Source organism: Lytechinus pictus, chromosome 16 (genome assembly GCF_037042905.1).
Source record: "Lytechinus pictus isolate F3 Inbred chromosome 16, Lp3.0, whole genome shotgun sequence".
Lineage (NCBI taxonomy): Eukaryota > Metazoa > Echinodermata > Echinoidea > Temnopleuroida > Toxopneustidae > Lytechinus > Lytechinus pictus.
In genome coordinates this window covers 16,022,136-16,043,788 of record NC_087260.1, presented here as the reverse complement: position 1 = coordinate 16,043,788, position 21,653 = coordinate 16,022,136, and the positions used below count along the sequence as shown (strand labels likewise).

The 21,653-nt window shown below is 35.6% G+C and overlaps 1 protein-coding gene across 1 annotated transcript in view; it reads left to right on the top strand.

Annotated features, from left to right (window-relative positions):
- Window positions 1-21,445, top strand: part of LOC129279211 (uncharacterized) — a 36,987-nt gene extending 15,542 nt beyond the window's left edge. The window contains exons 14-26 of the mRNA XM_054915312.2: window positions 605-761; window positions 1,199-1,287; window positions 1,993-2,106; window positions 2,999-3,153; window positions 5,380-5,479; window positions 6,955-7,125; window positions 8,698-8,817; window positions 10,364-10,454; window positions 13,615-13,742; window positions 14,449-14,676; window positions 16,686-16,771; window positions 16,918-17,158; window positions 17,948-21,445. Of these exons, the coding sequence (XP_054771287.2) occupies window positions 605-761; window positions 1,199-1,287; window positions 1,993-2,106; window positions 2,999-3,153; window positions 5,380-5,479; window positions 6,955-7,125; window positions 8,698-8,817; window positions 10,364-10,454; window positions 13,615-13,742; window positions 14,449-14,676; window positions 16,686-16,771; window positions 16,918-17,158; window positions 17,948-18,088 (1,821 nt within the window). The 3' untranslated portion in view covers window positions 18,089-21,445. The remainder of the gene's footprint in view (window positions 1-604; window positions 762-1,198; window positions 1,288-1,992; window positions 2,107-2,998; window positions 3,154-5,379; window positions 5,480-6,954; window positions 7,126-8,697; window positions 8,818-10,363; window positions 10,455-13,614; window positions 13,743-14,448; window positions 14,677-16,685; window positions 16,772-16,917; window positions 17,159-17,947) is intronic.
- The last annotated feature ends 208 nt before the right edge of the window (window positions 21,446-21,653 follow it).

Here is a 21,653-nt window from a genome sequence, read left to right as displayed (position 1 = left end):
TACAGGTATAGCATTGTGACACCCCTTTAACCCCCCCCCCCCCTTCCCTTCGATCCACCCAAGGCTTTTCAGCATAAAGCACACTGAATGTGAACATGATTGCTCTTGGTACACACTCGGCAGTTTGCTCTTGTTTGCTCTCATTTTAGTGCTCTTTAAAAGTAGGAGGGATTTTCTAAGCCCTCCCAGTGGGTATTTCATAAGGCTGCTAAGCAAAATGCTTAAACTTGTATTTAGATCACATTTAGGTATTTAACTTTATCAAGCCAAATTTTAGCAGAATACTTACTAATAACCATTGTGACATCATAAAGTTTAAATCAAATAATGCAAAATGTATGTATCCCTCTGTGCGCAGAATGTATGACTACACGTATCATGTTTGTAAACTGCACATAAGCCAGATTTAAGCCAGGTAGGTGGCTGATTTAGACTTAAGCAAAACGCTGAGCCCAATAATGCAATTGAATACCAACGATGGTTAAGTATTTTACTTAACTGAAATACTGAGTAAAATTCTGGCTTAAGTATCAAATTAAATACGTGCCTTATACCCTATATTCCTATTATAACCTCTTCTCCTGTTCTCTCTGATTTTTTTCAGGGGTCTGTCTTCATGTGGTCGTTACACCCCGGTGGATCCAACATCAAAGACATCAGAAGCCTGGAGTTCAAAGACTCTAGTGAAGAGATAGTGCCCTCTCAGTTGACCCTTCTCCTAGCCCTTGAACCTGATGCAGATGACTTTGACTTCCACGAAGGTGAGTGCACTGTTGCTGGTGGGGAGATGATACCATGACTGAATGTAAATCATGGAAATGCAGTCTTTGAAATTTACTCCTCAAAAAGTAATCCTGGAAATGCATTACTTGAAATTTACTCCTTGAAATGTATTATGTGATCCTTCAAACTGACTCCTTGAAATGCAATTCCTGAAGTGCAATGTGTTTGAAAGCGCCATTGCTAAAGCCAGGATGATTATGCTGCATTGTCGTACTTGAGCAGGAAAAAGGTAACTGCAAATAAGTATAAATACAGATAATTACGATTGTCTGATTTTTCTCTCATTATTCAGTGTGTAGAACATATGTGTAGGGGAAATTATTGTGGATTTTACATAGTGGTCTGTATTTCTGTTATTATCACCATTATAAGGAGGAGTATTATTATTATCATCATTATCATTATATCCTCTTAGGTCCATTAGCCAGGAGTAGAGCTCAGACTGAGTCTCAAATACCTATGGTGACTGCCTTTCATCCATCCCACACCCTCATTGGATCTCAGGTAAACTATATTGGGTATCACAAAGGTTTGGGTGTGGCCAAAAATCACACTTTTTTCCCCCAATTCCCAGTTAAATGCAGTACAAAACCCTTCACCATGTTGGTCAGATAATGGACATTAGACTGCATATTAATCAATGGGATTGCATGTTCAATATCATGTCTGTGTTTCAAGGGTAGTGATGGGAAGGAGGGGGGGGGTCAGTTAAATAAGAATTTCTAGCAGTCTATGTGAGAAGCTTGTCTCCTTCCCCTTATTACCCACAGAGAGAATGAAACACTCACAAAATTACTGTTTATGGTTGTTTGGTCTAGTGGTTAGAGCATTGAACTCATTGTTTGAGGCTGCGAGCTTGGATCCCTGCTTTGCCATTGTCTCTGTTTTGATAAAAAGACCCGAGAGTAATTTCTGTCATTTCTAAGGTCAGCCGCTGTGCCTGATTATCTTAGACGTACAATTTTCCTATCTGATTGGTTATACCAGTTTGGCGTTTTACCAGCAGAAATTTGTCCTGCTGAGTTCCTAATGGAGTACCATCACAGAAAGAGAATACAGTAATATGTGTTGTACTTATAAAGCAAGACATTTTTCGGTAGTCAGACATACCTGTAGCCCTTTGTGAAGTCACAACTTACATTTATCTTTAATCAATGCTATGTTTCCATCTTATGACCAATATATTGTCTTTTTTATTATTTTCTACAGAATAGTCTCATGGTCAGTTTTGAGAGTGGAGACATTTATAAGTGCAATGTAGAACAACAGATAACAGAAGATTCAGAAAGCTTCCAGAATTCAGAGAATGTCATGTTTCCCGCTGTGAGTATTTTCTAAAATGAGATTATCCCATATGCACATAATGAGCTGGGCCCAGTCTTACAAAGAGTTATGATTGATCCAATCAATCGTAACTGTATGGAAATCCATCAGTGTCATAATTTTTTCTACAGGAAATTTGTAAAAATGTCCTTTGTAAACAAAGGAGAACACACCAAATTGTCAAGAAATCAATGAATTTATGGATATACATTCATATCTAGAAATTTTTTTGAACAAACATGCATTTTATACGTTTACTTTGCTGGCTTTCCATAGTTGCGATTGATCGGATCAATCACAGCTCTTTGTAAGACGGGCCCCAGGTTTTACATCAGTCTCCACGATGGTCGATTCATTATTTGATACACTTACTATGATTATCCTGTAAGTAATGGTATTAACATCCAACCTGGTCCCATTCATTGAATCAACCATGCATGGATTAACTTCGAGAGTAGAAAAATTTACTTTTGGCAGAAAGAGATGTATATCATAGCTTTTGTAGGTTATAATCTAAGATCTCTGAAGGTTGAGAGAAGTGGCATTCAGTAATCGTATGCCTGTACACCGTGGTTGGGAGTGTCTAGTGGACACAGCGGGGATGTGAGCTGGCTAGTCCGTCCATGCCTCATTGATTATGTCTATCTGAAGAAATTTTAATAGTATGATGGTATGCATCAAATTATATTGTGAATGTCATTATATATGAGCATCCGTTCAGTCTGTAAAACTTGAGCAATTCTAGTTTTACCTAAAAGTTCCACACTATGATTGCAACAGTAGCTGTTTTTTTATTTTTAATATTTTGATGATAAATTTTAAGTAAGTTTCTTCATCTATGTGATTAATTTCAAAGATTGTCCTTTTATAATTTTTTTTTCTATTGACCAAGGTTCAAGGAGCCGGGGACACAATTGGACAAGACATTCCAGTGGAACTCTTCCGTGCTCATAAGCATGCCGTTGTTTACCTTGGTTACGTTGGTAACTATGGAAACATGATATCTGTGGATGTCAAAGGTTATATCTTCATCTGGAAGTACACCAGGTAAGAAGATATGATACGATACTGAGCCATGTTTCATGGACATTTGGTAGAGTAGTGACCTTACAAATTGTCAGTGTTTTATTTAGTGCTTCTTGATTTATCCTTATCATCAGAGAGGATCTAAAGGGAAAATGAAAAGCTGAAAACCAATTAAATTGTATAAAGCTGATAAATCAAAGGAACCGATATATGAAAGTCTGAGAAAACATGAATAAATTTTTAATAAAGTTATAAGCAATTGAAATGTTGAGATTTTGAATGCTATAGAGAACCGTCACCTTTTCATGAACTTCATCTGCCTTTGATAGGGAAAAAAATTAGCCCTCTTGGGCACATTATGTCATAAAAATTTATGTTGCATTGCAGTGTTATATCTGTATCTCAAAAAGTTACAAAAGACTGCACCGGTGTAAAGAAAATGTCATACGATATTGCAGCATTACCTCGTATGTGCAATCTAGAATAATGCTGCAGAATTGATGGGGTCATGATGCCCCCCCCCCCAGTCCTTGTTGTTGTTATTCCTAGACTACTCCGAAGCCTTCGACACAATTGACCATGACATCCTTTTGTATAAACTATTTTTCTATGGATTCCGGGGTAAGGCTTTGGAGTGGTTCAAGAGCTACCTCTCTGATAGAAAACAGTTTGTATTTTTAAATGGTGTTAAGTCTTCTATGCAGTCAATTACATGTGGAGTGCCACAAGGTTCACTCCTTGGACCTATCTTATTTCTCATATATTAATGATTTCCCTCAGTCATCAAAAATCCTTTCATTTATCCTGTTTGCAGATGACTCAAGCATATTTTTTTCTGAAAAGAACCCCTGCAATTTATTGCAAACTATCAATTCAGAATTGATTTCTGTTAACGAATGGATCATTGCTAACAGGCTTTCCTTAAATCTTGTTAAAACAAACTATATGTTATTCAGCAACACCCTAGCAACATTGCCAGATATTATTACAATCAGTGATGTTCAGATTACTGAAGTCTTAAGTACAAAATTCCTTGGGGTACACATTGATAGTAAGCTGAATTGGAAAGTTCACATATCTTATTTATGTAAACTTCTTTCCAGAAATTCAGGAGTCATTAATTCATTGAAGAGTATATTCCCAAAAAATATTTTATGCATGTTGTACTCAACTCTCATTTTGCCTTACTTGAATTATTGCATCCTTGCCTGGGGTAACGCTGCTAAAGTTCATTTAGATGGAATATTTAAAGTCCAGAAAAGGGTAATTAGACTAGTATGTGGAGTAAGTTCACGATCTCACACAAATATTTTGTTTTATGAAAACAAGTTCCTTAATTTACATGACATATTTGATCTCAACCTTGGTTGCATTATGTATCAATTAAATAAAAGAGAACTTCCACTTGCCCTTGATTCATTATGTGTTAGAAATGACCAAATCCATTCTTACTATACGAGACAAGTTTCTTTTCTCCACTTGCCATTGGTCAAAACTAGTTTTCGGCTAAATACATTTGTTTATACAGGGCCAAAATTATGGAACTCCCTTTCTTCTTCATTGAAGCAATCAGTTAGCCTTAATGTTTTTAGAAACAAGTTAAAGACCGATTTACTGAAGAAATACTTAAATCAGTAAGCGAATGCCTGCTTGTTATATCTCGTCTAACTTTATAAATTGTATTCTTCCCACAATTATCTATGCAAAAATAGAGCTCTGCCTATTTTCTTTATATTTTCCTCTTTTCTTTCTTCTTTTCGAATTTCAGATTCTTATACTTTAGGTCTAATAGAATGTTTGCATTCTGCATTTCACCTTTTTGTTACTTTTTAGTGTATCTTTTGTAAATATGTATATCTGTACTTTGGTTATTTACTCCAATTTTTTGTTTTCTTGTTCTATGATGTTTTAAAATGATTGCTAATATAAGTTTTTAACATTCTGGTGGCCTATGGCCCACAAGCTAAGCTTCTTAGTAGGTCACCACGTTTCATTTCCATCTGTTCTCATGGGTGTTACTAATGTTCCATAAAAAGTAGTGCTTTTATTATGTATATTATCCTGTAATTATTTACTTTTGTTCTTTGCTATTTACTTGTATCCCAATAATTTACTGTTGTTATTGTTGTTGTTTGATATCGGAATTGAAACGAAATAAAGATTCATTCATTCATTCATTCAAGGAAGCTGGATAATAAGATAATTGAGGGCTATCATGAACTTTTCATTTTCATCTTCATTTAACAGGAGGAAAATAAGTCACTACGGTTGGTTTGAACCACTCGAGAAGTACTGGTTAGAAATGGCTGATGAGCTCTATGTGACAATCAACAATGAAACACCTGAAGTAAATATATTCATTGCAATGATAAACACTTGAAATTCTAAATGAATCACACGGGGGGGGGGGGGGCACTTCTATTGTCGAGTGGATACCATGTGCGACCATGGGGTCTCGAAAAGCACCCTAAACAAGTATTTTCCATATTCTGAAAATGCACCCCTTAACAAGTATTGGCGTGTGAAACCCTACCCTTAACAAGTATTGGAAACGAAACGATACTCACGGACGTCGGTCGTTGGTTTTACCTTTACCTTCATCATTGGGTTTAGTACGGCCCCATCCCGCACCTCGTGCAAATTGTGCTCTAAACACATAGTGTTGATTTTTGGGGCAAAAAGTACACCCTTTATAAAACAATTTTTTTTATACCCTCATAAAATTGACCCTAAACACGTTGCTTTCCTAGCGAAATAGATACCCTTTTTTCATTATTTTAGTGTTTTTGACACGCTTATTACGTTATGTACGTAATGTGCCCTATCTTGAAAAAGACATCCTTTTTTACATGTGTTTTTTGGTCGCGCATGGTATCCACTCGTCAATGTAAGTGCCCCCCCCCCCCCCCGATGAATCATGTGTCCCTCAATTGTCCTTCAAAATACTCTCGTGATTCTGCACTTCAATGCCTTTTCATCATTATTTTTATAGTTTATTCAAATCTTTGTAGATCAAAATCTCTCTATGGTGAGTTTACTTGTACTAGATACTGAACCAGTTTCCTTTGTCATTTCTTTTCTTTTATCTCTGTCATATTAATTACAGTGCATGTTACAAAAAGGTAACCCAATATTTGAAGGCATATGTTGAAAGATTATTGAATATTACATTTTAAATTTACCAAAATATGAAAGAGCAGCTGTTCAGATTTTATTGATACCCTACTTATATCTCTGACACCACCCATTGCTCAAATAATTGATGCTGAAGGCATCAGTTACGAATTCCTTTTTTTTCTTCAAAGTTTTGGCAAGCGGGGCTAAGATGAATTTTTTAACTGATGCTTCAGCTGAATGGTTTCTTTGTTAATGGACATGATCTGTTTTAATAAGTTTGAATAATTTAGGCTATACATATGAAATTTAATGCTAAAAGGGTTGCAATTCCTTACTTACACAATCAGTGTTAATTCACTGCACCCATTTTTACAAAACTCGAAAAAAAAATAGATGTAGTTTGTCAGTAGTGCAAATAAGTTATTAATACTAATACATGGAATTGCTCTGTAGTCAGTGTAAATTGTAATATTCAATGATTCTTTCAATATTAGCCTTCTAGTAGATATCAATTGCCTTTATTTTGATACACACTGTATGTATCAATGATACTTGATTCTTGATATATGAATCTTTGTATTATGTGATATATGTAGTAAATGATTACAACCTCAAATGTATTGATGCCTAGTTGAAATAGTCAAACAAAGGATTAAAAGTATAAATTAATATTCAAATAATTCTTTTCCATTCTTCCATCTGAAGATATATTTCAGTGATGACTATGTCCTAGAGAAGAAGAAGATGAAAGGAAAGAACAAGGAAAGAATGAAGAGAGAGCTGGAGGAGGACAGGAAGGAGGCTGAACTGGATTGGGATGATATGAAGATCAACCAAGTTTGGTTTAAAGACTTCAATAAGAAACTGAACACGGAGGTAAGTTGCTAACTTGATCATTAAATCGTAACAATTATACTAATCTAGGAAGTAAATTTGTCATTTGATCACTTACATGGGAAATTCACCCTGAGGATTAGTTTATTTTTATTTTATAATGGCAAACAAACAGTATTGGTGAGAGTTCGACGAAAAATCCTTCAGAGAATAAAGAGTTATGAATTTTGATATTTTTCTGTTGTGGTGACATCATATGCGAGCAGCTTCTCTATATGTCATGGAATATAAAGTCCATAAATTCTCCTCTTTTGATAGTTCATGACTGGAAATGCTTTTTGTCTCACCTGCATAGCAGAGTGAAACTATAGGCGCTGCTTTTCCGACGACGGCGGTGGCGGCGTCAACATCAAATCTGAACCGAAGGTTAAGTTTTTGAAATGACAGCATAACTTAGAAAGTATATGGACCTAGTTCATGAAACTTGGCCATAAGGTTAATCAAGTATTACTAAACATCCTAGCTGAGTTTCAGGTCACATGACTAAGGTCAAATGTCATTTAGGGTCAATGAACTTAGACCATGTTGGGGGAATCAACATCAAAATCTTAACCGAAGTTAAGTTTTTGAAATGACAGCATAACTTATAAAGTATATGGACCTAGTTCATGAAACTTGGACATAAGGTTAATCAAGTATTACTAAACATCCTGCCTGAGTTTCAAGTCACATGACCAAGGTCAAAGGTCATTTAGGGTCAATGAACTTTGGCCAAATTGGGGGTATATGTTGAATTACCATCATAACTTTAAAGTTTATGGATCTGATTCATGAAACTTGGTCATAAGAGTAATCAAGTATCACTGAACATTCTGTGCGAATTTCAGGTCACATGATCAAGGTCAAAGGTCAATAAACTTTGGTCAAGTTGGGGGTATTTGTTGAATTACCATCATAACTTTGAAAGTTTATTGGTCTAGTTCATAAAACTTGGACATAAGAGTAATCAAGTATCACTGGACATCCTGTGCTAGTTTCAGATCACATGACCAAGGTCAAAGGTCAATGGACTTTGGCCATGTTGGGGGTATTTGTTGAATTACCATCATAACTCTGTAAGTATATTGGTATACTTTATAAAACTTGGACATAAGAGTCATCTAGTATCACTGAACTTCTCATGCAAGTTTCAGGTCACATGACCAAAGTCAAAGGTCATTTAAGGTCATACTTTTGCCATTTTAGAGGTAATTATTAGATTGCTGTCATAACTTTCAAAGTTTATAGATATACATGTAGCATATAAAATGTGGATATAGGGGTAATCAAGTATCACTGGCAAGTTTTAGGTCACATGATCAAGGTCAAATGTCAATGAACGTAGTATTGTATCATTATATGAATGGTGTTTTTTGTGAATAATCATTTTATAGTAGTTTTCAAAGTCAGCACTGCTGCTATATTGAATCGCGTGATGCAGGTGAGACCGCCAGAGGCGTCCCACTTGTTTTTAATTGGAGTGGGTGATGTGCCTGATAATGTATTGAATGCTCTGTATCCTCCACTGCTGTTTCTTGTGCTTGATAAGAAATGTTATCCTTTCTTTTGCTGTAGACTACGGTATACCGACCAGATACTGTGGATGCCAAGGGGTCGCCATTCCACATCATCGTGAGACAGAAGACTACAGGGATGCTGTTAAAACATTACAGCCAGCTTCATAAACCTGTACAGGTAAATATAATATCAATACAGGTAACTTTGCCCATGTCGAACCTGTCAGGACTACATAGGTATATAATGATAATAATAATGATCTTGGCACTAGCCCAGCAACAGATCTTTTAGATATATACAGAAAAACTACAGATATATATTTAAACAAATTCTACAAAATATTTAAATTACGAAAATTGTAAATACAAAAGGGTACATAAGTTACCAAAAATACAATTTTGCATCACTCACCGGAATTCCTAGCTACATCAATTCAATTCAATTTAATTCAATTCGTATTTATTTTTCACTCATAAAAAGAAATCAACAAAGTGCAAACATATAAACAGATAAGATAGATGACATGATTCACATGAATATACAATAAAATCCAGTTAACATGAATGAGGGCAGTGGCAAGAAAGGACAAGCCTTATAAACGCCAACCCAAGACACTTAATGAAATAAATTGAAATAACACAATTATACTAAAAATTAAAAAACCAAAATACCATACAGACCCTAGACAAAAACAAAACTACGATACAAGAGCCTACAATATTAATGCAAATGATAATGATCCAGTAAAAAAGTTTGATATTTCTTCTTGAAAACATTTAGAGATTTACTGTTACGAATTTGGCAAGGAATGGAATTCCAAATGACAGGACCCTGATAAAATATTAATTGTTTATACAAAGAGGTTTTAAAAACTGGCAAGTGAAAGTTTGATGCATTCCTAGTCATATGCATGTGTATGAAACTATTTGTACAGAAATATTGCAACAGTGTCTTCGGTAAAACATCCTAGTGGGGCCTGGTGCCCCATATAACACATGCTATGCATAATCTTGTCTGAAATATTTTTTTCGACTAGGGCAATTATTGGACTTGTTTAAGGTTGACTTATGCAATTTTACCTGTGTTGCATTTGGAAGTGCCGATGTGAAGAGGTTTTGACTTTCACCTTGTATTCAAGGTGTATGTTCACTCGGTCTACCATCAGTTGTTCTACTGCTCAGTAAGTCTCATACCACATTGGCTGAACACGTTCGGTGGTATTCTGATAGCCATGGTTAAGTTAACCCTGGGTTGACTTACACCATGCGTTTATGGAATGCCAGTTGGCAACTTGTTTACCAAGTAGAAATTATTCTAGTCCTGATTCAAATAGTTGCCACAAAAAAATTATTTGTGTTGTGAAACGAGAAGAATTTGAAAATACCAAATGTAATGAATTTTAATGAATTAATTGGTACATTATCTTTGCCGTGAATAGGGAAGGTGTATTAAACCCAGGGTCAAACCTAGGTTTGACTGTTAAAGTACCATCCATTTAATCTACTATCCATTTGGTATATGCTACACTTTGTCTAATACCCACTAAGTCTAATTCTTGATCATTTGGTCTAATGCCCAGGAGGTATATTTTCCACTTCATCTATTACTTATGTTGCACTTTATCAAATGAAATTAGATTTATAAACTGAACAAGTTCATCTAACCATATAACGTCTGAAATTGCCCCACGTCTGAACAAGCCTTTATTTTTCTTCATCTTCAGCATTCTGCGAGTCGACTGCTGGCTTGTCACCCCACAGCTACAGGCAAAGAACTGGTCTTTATGCTCCTCTTTCCACCATTTCCTCCAAAACGTAAATATGGATAAATGATGGTCATTCTGAAAGGTCAAGTCCACCCCAGAAAAATGATGATTTGAATAAATAGAGAAAAATCCAACGAGCAAAAGGCCAAAAAATTCATCAAAATCGGATGTAAAGTAAGAAAGTTATGACATTTTAAATTTTCGCTTATTTTTCACAAAACAGTTATATGCACATCTCAGTGACATGCAAATGAGACAGTCGATGATGTCCATCACTCACTATTTCTTTTGTTTTTTATTGTTTGAATTATACAATATTTCATTTTTTACAGATTTGACAATAAGGACCAACTTGAATGAACCATATAGTATTAAAACAATGCTAATTCGACATGTTCAGGGAGGAATTAATCTATGTTTCACTTGACAATGAGGAGAAAATTAGAATATTTCATATTTCATATAATGAAATACAAAAGAAATAGTGAGTGGATGACGTCATCAGTCACCTCATTAGCATACCGACCAGGATGTTCATATAACTGTTTTGTGAAATTAAGCAGAACTTTAAAATGTCATAACTTTCTTATTTTACATCCGATTTTGTTGAAATTTTCAGTGTTATGCTTGGTGGATTTTTCTCTATTTATTCAAATCAACTAATGGTTGGGGTGGACTTGTCCTTTAAGGAAACCTTTATGTTTTTGCCGTTTTTTTTTGTCGTCTTTCGCCTTTGTTAGTTGGTACTTGCTGCAGTAATTCCGAAGTAATAATAGGTCCATTCATATAGTCCTTCTTCACCCATTCCCTCCAAAAGTTAAGTATGAACATTGTTATTTTGCTCTAAAAATGTTATAATTAACCTTCTCAAATATCTTTTTTTCCTGCACCATGTTTATGATAATAATAAAGGGTTCTTTTATAGCGCATATGTCATTATTATAATGTCTTTATGCGCTTCCAAAGGACTTATATGCTGTTACCCCGGCTGTAATTATTTACAACACACATGCATTTACAGGAATTTGTTTCTGCCAGGTACCCATTTCCCTTGCCTGGGTTGGGTGCAGGACAAGTTGGATCACATTGTTGCTGGAGGAAACTATACCATGGGTGGGATTTGAACCCACGACCCTTGTTTCAAAGTCCATAGACTAATCCACTGGGCCACAATGCTACTTGTTTAAGAAAAATCCCCAAATTTAAAAGCTATGATATGTTGTGGCTTGCGCCTTGAATTTATGTGCGGGAAGTTACAAATTGATGCAGAGGGTTCAAGTCTTGCTCATATCTTTTGGATGGTGAAATAAATAACCATATCTGATTGATATACATCTTTAAAAACTGAATTACACACACTTCAATGGTAATCTCAGCACAGTTTCTGCAACACTTTGCAGGACCATTCAATATGATGGGTGAGTTTTCCACTCCATCTGTGCTCGGTGGCTAGCAAAGCTTTTGCTTGAATACACAGAATACATGGGACCTTGTGTCTTGCCATTGATAATCATTTTTGTCTCACCTGCATAGCAGAGTGAGACTAGAGGCGCCGCTTTTCCGACGGCGGCGGTGGCATCATAACCAAATCTTAACCAAAGGTTAAGTTTTTGAAATGACAGCATAACTTATAAAGTATATGGACATAGTTCATGAAACTTGGCCATAAGGTTAATCAAGTATTACTGAACATCCTGCCTTAGTTTCAGGTCACATGACCAAGGTCAAAGGTCATTTAGGGTCAATGAACTTAGACCATGTTGGGGGAATCAACATCAAAATCTTAACCTAAGGTAAAGTTTTTGAAATGTCATCATAATGAAACTTGGACATAAGGTCAATCAAGTATTATTGAACATCCTGCCTGAGTTTCAAGTCACATGACCAAGGTCAAAGGTCACATAGGGTCAATGAACTTTGGCCAAATTGGGGGTGTCTGTTGAATTACCATCATAACTTTGAAAGTTTATGGATCTGATTCATAAAACTTGGACATGAGAGTAATCAAGTATCACTGAACATTCTGTGCGAGTTTCAGGTCACTTGATCAAGGTCAAAGGTCATTTAAGGTCGATGAACTTTGGCCAAGTTGGGGGTATTTGCTGAATTACATGTACCATCATAACTTTGAAAGTTTATTGGTCTAGTTCATAAAACTTGGACATAAGAGTAATCAAGTATCACTGAACATCCTGTGCAAATTTCAGGTCACATGACTAAGGTCAAAGGTCAATGAACTTTGGCCATGTTGGGGGTATCTGTTGAATTATCATCATAACTTTAAAGTTTATGGATCTAATTCATGAAACTTGGACATAAGAGTAATCAAGTATCACTGGACATCCTATGCTAGTTTCAGATCACATGACCAAGTTCAAAGGTAATTTAAGGTCAATGAACTTTGGCCATGTTGGGGGTATCTGTTGAATTACCATCATAACTTTAAAGTTTATGGATCTAATTCATGAAATTTGGACATAAGAGTAATCAAGTATCACTGGACATCCTGTGCTAGTTTCAGATCACATGACCAAGTTCAAAGGTAATTTAAGGTCAATGAACTTTGGCCATGTTGGGGGTATTTGTTAAATTACCATCATAACTCTGAAAGTGTTTTGGTCTAGTTCATAAAACCTGGACATAAGAGTAATCAAGTATCACTGAACATCCTGTGCAAGTTTCAGGTCACATGACCAAGGTCAATGGACTTTGGCCATGTTGGGGGTATTTGTTGAATAACCATCATAACTCTGAAATTGTATGGATCTAGTTCATAAAACTTGGACATAAGAGTATGGTAATCAAGTATCACTGAACATCTCATGCGAGTCTCAGGTCACATGACCAAATTCAAAGGTCATTTAAGGTCATTGAACTTTGGCCATTTTGGAGATAATTATAAGATTGCTGTCATAACTTTCAAAGTTTATAGATATAGTTTATAAAATGTTGATATAGGGGTAATCAAGTATCACTGACAAGTCTTGGGTCACACGATCAAGGTCAAATGTCATTTATTGTCTATGAACATAGTATTGTATCATTATATGAATGGTGTTTTTGTGAATAATCATTATATAGTACTTAGTTTTCAAAGTCAGCACTGCTGCTATATTGAATCGCGTGATGCAGGTGAGACTGCCAGAGGCGCTCCATTTGTGATAAGATGGGCATATCTCTTAAATTCGTTTTGCTTTTGTCCTGTACAGAGGGTCACATCACCTTTATCATTGTGAAGGTCGATGGTCAGCTGGAAGTCTTGGACAGGCGAATTGATATCGTCTTGACCCCCGCAGAATATGAACAATGCTACAGGGATGATGTTTGTTCATTTCAGGTGTGTAGGAAAAAAGAAAACAGTAAAACATGTGTTGTCATGAAGGCTTACTACTTCTACAGTAAGTTGTGATGGTGATTGTTATGATGATAGTTATGTTAGCTGTAAGTCTTTGAGAGGCAAATCGGCATTATCTTGACTTTTAATGAATGTGAACAATTGAACAGATTGATGTGATAACTTACGATGATGATGATGATGATGATGATGATGATGATGATGATGATGATGATGATGATGATGATGATGATGATGATGATGATAGTAGTAGTAGTAGTGGTGGTAAGGATGAGGATGGTGATTATGATGTATAATGGAGATTGTGATGTTAAATGATGATGATGATGTTGCTGACATTGTAATATTCATACAAATTGATAATTATGTGAAGGTCAATATTATGAACGCTTTGATACATTAATTTGATACATAAAAGACATTGCATTGTCAGATATCTACAATACCATTGTAAATCTTTAGTATAATGGTTAAAGATGTTTCATTCAAGTTTTGTGGTTCATCAGCTTAAAAGTCATTTCAGATGTGTGTTCGCTATTAACTCAGATGGGAATGGGCATAATGAGTATACTAAGTTGCTTAATAGAACCAAAAATTTGATATATATGCAAGAAGGATGGATGGAATTTTGGGCCATTGGATATTGTGAGAGTTAAGACATATCTTGCTTCCCCATTTCCCTTTTTAGATGAGCAACACCATTGATGCTATCGGCTCAAGCTACATCTACCTGAACTTTATGGGGGCATTCATGGTCTTCTCGGTCAACACAGGCACCCTAGTCCTGTCTACTAGGAAGGTGGACACCATTGCAGCCATCCAGTGGACCCCGAAGTCCCCCACCAAACTCTGGACCAATGCGCACATGGCTCTGGCCCAGACCCGCGGCAGCACGTATGTGATGCTGTATGCCGAGGTGAGGTCATGAGATGTGGTTCAGTGGTTTGTATCCCTGAGATGTTGTATTTATTTTATTCATTTATTTATTTATTCATGCATGTTCACAATGTTCAATGTAAAAGAATACACAGATAATATATAAATATATATAAAACACAAGTAAATAATGAACATACAAAGGTGTTGCAACATAAGCTAAAAGCTTGATTGGTTGAAGCACCTTTAAACTGGTTTTGCCTCCAAGAAAACAAAATAAAAATGTAAGAATAAGGAAGAGAGGAAAGAAAGAGAAGAATATAAAAGTGATAGACTGCCAAGATATAACAATTAAGTTTCAAGTTGTTATGAATATATGGTAATAGTAAATTCAACAAATTTAAATTCTTAATCTTCAGTTACGAAGAAAAGAAAGAAAGAAAACAAAATTACTTACATGTAATACGTTACTAGCACTTTACAGATTCTGTAATTTTGAAAGGAGATTGTGCGTTACAGCCAATTTAAAAGAATGTGAGGTTTTCAAATTTCAAATATTATGTGGAAGAGAATTCCAAACATCTGATCCATGGTGTCTGATTGATTCAGACCTGCCAACCAGTACGTTGTAGCCGTATTTAGTACGTTTTTGCAACCAAAATACGGCAGTACGTTTTTTCTTTAAAAAATATGGTTTTTTTTTACAAAATCGTAATTTCTTGAGAAAAATCATCTCTATATGTCTCTATTTCATAAAACGTACACAAATATGGTTACTAGATCAATGTAATTTCAGGTAACTTGTTTTTTTTTCAATCATTTTGTAAAAACCAGGGTGAGATATACACAAGTTTCAATGGGTTTTTTTTTCATCTGCAAGAGCAGTGCGCATTTTAGCTTGCATGCAGCTTGAGCGCTGTGATGGGCGAGTGCGCCAAGCATTTTATTATGAAATACACTTTTTTGGGGGAAAATACATTTTTTTGTATCACAGAATACAGTTTTTCATTCCCAGAGGTTGGCAGGTCTGTTGATTTATTAGCTAATGCGTTGTATCCAAAGGTCATAGGTTCAATCATCCATGACTCTGGTCATAACTTCAGGGGTCATTCTGGCAGAAATGATTATCCATTTAGGGGATTATTCATCCAAATGGGCATAACTTCTAAGGTATACATGTACCTTGGCAGATCTATATACTGACACAAATATGATTCTAAAGAGTGAAATCACAAATGTCCCATTGTTGCTCATGGTCCCTTTTTAAAGTAATGCCATATATATATGGATTGTCCAATGCAGACTCTATTCATTTTCTATTGAATTTCTTGCTTAAAGGACAAGTCCACCCCAACAAAAAGTTGATTTGAATAAAAAGAGAAAAATCCAGCAAGCATAACACTGAAAATTTCATCAAAATCGGATGTAAAATAAGAAAGTTATGACATTTTAAAGTTTAGCTTAATTTCACAAAACAGTTATATGCACATCCTGGCTGGTATGCAAATGAGGAGACTATGACGTTATCCACTCACTATTTCTTTTGTATTTTATTATATGCAATATGAAATATTCTAATTTTCTCCTTATTGTCAAGTGATACAACAATGAGTCCTCCCTGAACATGTGAAATTAGCATTCTTTAATACTATATGGTTCAGTCAAGTTGGTCCATATTGTCAAATGTATAAAAAATTAAATATTGTATAATTCAAACAATAAAAAACAAAAGAAATAGTGAGTGATGGACATCATCGACTAACTCACTTAGTTGTGCATATCACTGTTTTGTAAAAAATAAGCGAAACTTTAAAATGTCATAACTTTCTTATTTTACATCCGATTTTGATGAAATTTTCAGCGCTAAGCTAGTTTGATTTTTCTCTATTTATTCAAGTCAGCATTTTCCTGGGGTGGACTTGACCTTTAAGGTAGCCCGGTAGAAAGGCATATCTCTTTGTACCATCATGCCATCTTATTCTTTCATGATAAAAAAAAATGATTTTTTTTTTTTTTTCTTTCTTCAAAATATCATCTTTTTCTTTTCAGAACCAGACTTCAGTTCAGCTCTTGAAAGTGACTGACAGAAACACAAGGGACAAGAGAATGAATGTCAACAAAGCATTCAAATACTGGTAAGTACATTAATTTGATGATTCTTTTCTTGAAATGATTGTGCATTGTGAAAGGCTTGCTTGGCTATCAAAGCCGTGGCAGTAACATCAAAGTCCTTTGGAGGCGTATAGAGACACGATATCATTCTCTCACTCTCTCTGTGTAGGCACAGTACCAACCCAATTCTTGGTCCACGGCCCACGATGGAACAGACTATCCGACGGCAGGATTGGACCCTGAAGCAGGACCCCTTTGGTCATGTGACTCTGTACCTCCGTCGTCTCGTTCTTAAGCTGGTTGATGATGCGGTCCAGAAGGTAGATGGAGAGTTCTCGGAGGAGAACCGGAAGATCCACGCTGAACAGGACCGGAGGCTTGCTCATCAGTTCTTTGGCTTAAGATTGAAGGTGAGTTCTTCTCTTTAGAGTTAAGCCCTTGGCTTCCCTTAGGATTGGTCTACAACTCCAATTTTAAAACATTTTAACATTTGATATGAAATTAAAAACATAGAACAAACTAATCTTTAAACAGAGTTTCCAGTCTTCAGGCAAATTGAGTGATTTCAGGATGCCCTAACATCTTACCATTTCAGGAGTTTCCAGGCTTTATATTGAACTGCACAAATGGGGTCTTAATATGTTTCAGATTCTTTTCAGCCAAGTGAGTTAAACTTACTTGCATCCCTGTCTTTAAAGTTTTAAATCCTCATACAGCGTTGAAAATGCATGGGAGCGACAAGCGATTTAGCTCTAGTCTGCTCTAGCCATGCGGACAAGTCGCATAATCCTTTCACTGGTTCTACCTTCACCAAATTGTCTCATCATGTCCACCCTTTGTACATGTGAGATATTTGTTAGGATAGGAACAACTAGAACTGCTTTGAACAGGTATACCTATTCTTCTGTATTGTGATGTTGGTTATAGTAATTTTTATCTCTAAAATGACATATTATAATGATATATGAAGTAATAATCAGGGGTGTGAGAGTTCAGTTCAGATTTTTTGCTGATTTCAGACCTTTTTTTTAAGCTTAATTTCATCATATTTTTGGCTTTCCTTTGTACAAAAAGTATGGGAGCTCTTTTTACTTCAGACTTTTTCAACACTCTTCAGCTTTTATTTCAGATCTTTTTATTTTTTACCACTCACACCCCTGAATAATTGAGAGATCAATTTTAAACTTTTCATTTGTCAGGGCCCTGGAGCTGTTGAAGAACAACCACCAGACCAGAGAGAAGATGAGATTGACTTAGAGCAAGATAATCAGAGGATTCAGCCTGTTCTTCAAGGCGATGACATCAGAGATGATGAAACTGAGGAACACCCAACTGTCTAGGAGATTCCTAGAGCCATATAAGAACAGCCCTCAGAGCTGAGGAACACCTACTGTCCAAGAAACTAAGAACAACCTCCAGAGTTGAGGATAATCAAAGGGTACAACCAATCCCAATGGGATAATCTGAGAGGTGATGAAACATTGGAACAACCTACCTTCTAAGAGACTCCATAGAAGAACAGCCTCCTAAATTGAGAATCAAAGGATACAACCTCAAGTTCAAGGGGATGATATCAGAGATGGTGAGATTTAGGAATATCATACTGCCATGGAGATAGAAGGACAGCACCAAGAGCTGAGGGAAGAGAAAGTTGACTTAGAACAGGATGATTAGAGGATTCAGCCTCTAGTTCAAATTAATGATATCAGAGATTATGAAACAGAGGAACACCCTATTTTTAAGAAACTCCTAGAGCATTAGAAGAAAAGCCCCAGAGCTGAGGAGAATTGAAGGATACAACCAATCCCAAAGGGATGATCTGAGAGGTGATGAGAGGTGATGAAACATAGGAGTATCCCGCTTTCTAGGAGACCCCACGAGCCATAGAAGAACAACCTCGAGAGCTGAGGGGAAATGAGGTTGACTTAGAGCAGGGTAATCAGAGTATTCATCCTGTACTTCAAGGGGTAGATATCAGAGATGATGAAACTTAGGAACACCCTACTTTCTAGGAACCTCCTATAGTAATATGTTGTGTCTGAGTGGCAGGAGAAACATTTGAGCACCCTACAATCGCGGACTAAAAGCATTTTAGAGCCATAGAACAACCTGCAGTGCTGAGGGAAATCGCATGGTTCAACCCTCAGTTCAATAGGATGATATCAGAGATGATGAAATTGAAGAATATCATACTGCCTGGGATCCTCACTATCAAAGACTTAGGAAAGAGCTCAGTAAACATGAGAAATATACAATGTAAACAAATTTTTGACATTTTTGGTTTCCCATAATTTTAGCACAAAGTTATGCCACGGTCTATGTTAAACCAGACTTCAGAATATGGGCCAAAAAGTCTTATCATTCTGTGGAATTGCTTAGATGCATGCTACGATTCTCAGTTATTCATTGGATGACATTATCAGTTCACCTGTCATTATTCTACCCACAACATTTAGAAATCCTCCGCCATTTTTTAGTAATAAGCCAGCAAATCATCTAACTAATTGCAACAGCTGATTAATGGACAGAGCATGGCTAATGTGCAATGTAAATTAAAGTTGCAGTGACTGTGCCAGTCAATACAGTGCAAGGCACTTTCTTTCAAGATGGGCAACACTGTTTTATCATGCATGTGATTACCTTTAACTAATTCTACAGCAAGATTCTTAGAATGTTATGTATAAAAGAGATAGTCTGAGAGGAAAGAGAGGAAGAGAGAGAGAGAGAAAGAAGATAGAGGGATATAATCATTTTTTTAACGTATGCATATAGAGAGAGAGTTTGTTTTGCTTTTTAAACACCAATCTAGATTTTCTTGAACACTTTACCATTTGTTGAAAATTGCTCTTCATGACTTGATCTATCTTTGTATAATGAATAAAATTATTCCATGTGGATATGAGATCAGGGGCCCGTTTTTCAAAGAGTTGCGATTGATTGGATTGATTATGAAAAGCCAGCAAAGTCAAAATATAAAATGCTTGCTTATTCAAAAACTTTTCTAGATATAAATGTATATCCATAAATTCATTGATATCTTGACAATTTGGTGTGTTCTTCTTTGTATACAAAGGACATTTTTCAAATTTTCTGTATAAAAAAATATGACACCAATGGATTTCCATAGAGTTACGATTGATTGGATCAATCGTAACTCTTTATAAGACGGGGCCCAGATTTTATGTTCAGAGTTTTTTTCAACTCTATCTGTATATTGCAATATTTATTAATGACAGGGGTCATTTGCAGTTTTTGTAGTAGTTATCAGAAAACCAAATTGGTTAATTGATATAATGTAGGCAATAGATACCTGAATTTAAAAAAAATATATAAATATGTGTCACATTAATATGACATTGATAAAAAAATCTGGGTTATAATAATGATTAACAAAATTGATTGTTTTCCAATTGTTTTGGCTTCCTATATCCATAAAATACAAAAAATATCTTGCGAAAGAATATTAAAAATGCATTTTGATTTCATCAGAATATTTTACATACGACAGTCATTCCATAGATTTGAGAGGTACTATCGAACTTCCAAAGAAGTTCAAATGAAAAATAATGATGATAGATTTTAATTAAACTCAAATCTAAAATTCCTCTTTTAACTGCACAATTTGAGATCATTATCAGTTGAGTTCAATTTAGATCCATCACAACTCTTTGTAAGACGGTCCCCCAATTTGTTGGTAATCACCTAATTCATTTATTGTACAAAAATGTCAAAATTGTTGCCCAAACTTCTGTTATTTGGCGATGGTGATGGTTTGTGCCACCTGATTTGCAGTGCAATTCTATGTCAATTGTATATCTGTATGTGTCCATATGTCTCTGTATCTACCTGGGCCTGTTGCATAAAAGTTACCATTATGGTAACTTTTTCATCCAGTGGTAACTTGTCTGGAATCCTTGATTTTGATTGGTTGGTGATCAGTGTTACCAAGGTAGTTACCATTGGATGGCCAAGTTACCATAGTAGTAATTTTTATGCAACAGGTCCCTGAAGTCAATTTCCATGTTGTAATTGATAGACCTGGGCCCCGTAACGCAAAGGTTAGCGATTAATCTCTAAATGAAATAGCCTATCGCGATCATGTTGTATGCGCATTTTGCTCGGTAGACTGACTAGGAACCAATCAGAATTGTTCTTTCAAATAAGCTATTAATGGCTAACCTTTGTGTTACGGGGCCCTGGGTCCCGTAACACAAAAGTTGGCGATTAATCGTGCACTTGATGATCACGATTGATTGTACATTGTAGTTAATGCAATCTATCGTTAAGAAATGTTTTACGATCATTGTTAATCTTTGTGATACGGAGCCCTGGTCTTCTCTATGACTGTTTTCTGTAACTATATTTTTTGTTGTAAATTATAGAAATATTCATTACTTTGTACATTGTTTTTGTATATCTTTGTTTTTCGGCATATTGTCTTCATGAAATGAAATACAATCCGTCCATGGGAAATATTTTTACATCTACTGCATTTTATCGTCTTCTCACATTCCTGTTGCAATGTTAAACTTGACTCCTTTGTATGATGGTTAATAATTTGGAAACCTTGATTTTCTGTGCTATGTTACCATGATATTTTCTATTGGTTGCAGAATAACCATTAATGCTAACTTTGATGTAGCAGACACAGGAGTGTTTTGAAAATTATCTTTCTAATAAAAGAAGAGAAAAATCAATTTAGTGATTGTGTTTTGTGTTATTTCTTAAATTTTCATTAATGTAGATGTCAGCTCCTTAACTATTCTAGTGGAAATTTTTGTAAAGAGGGGTCGGGGGGGGGGGCTCTTGCATATTATAAATATTGGCTTATTTAGAAATGGATTTTACCTCTCAACTGTATGAGCGAGTTTTAACAAAGTGGGACACATAATAAAGTGTCCCACT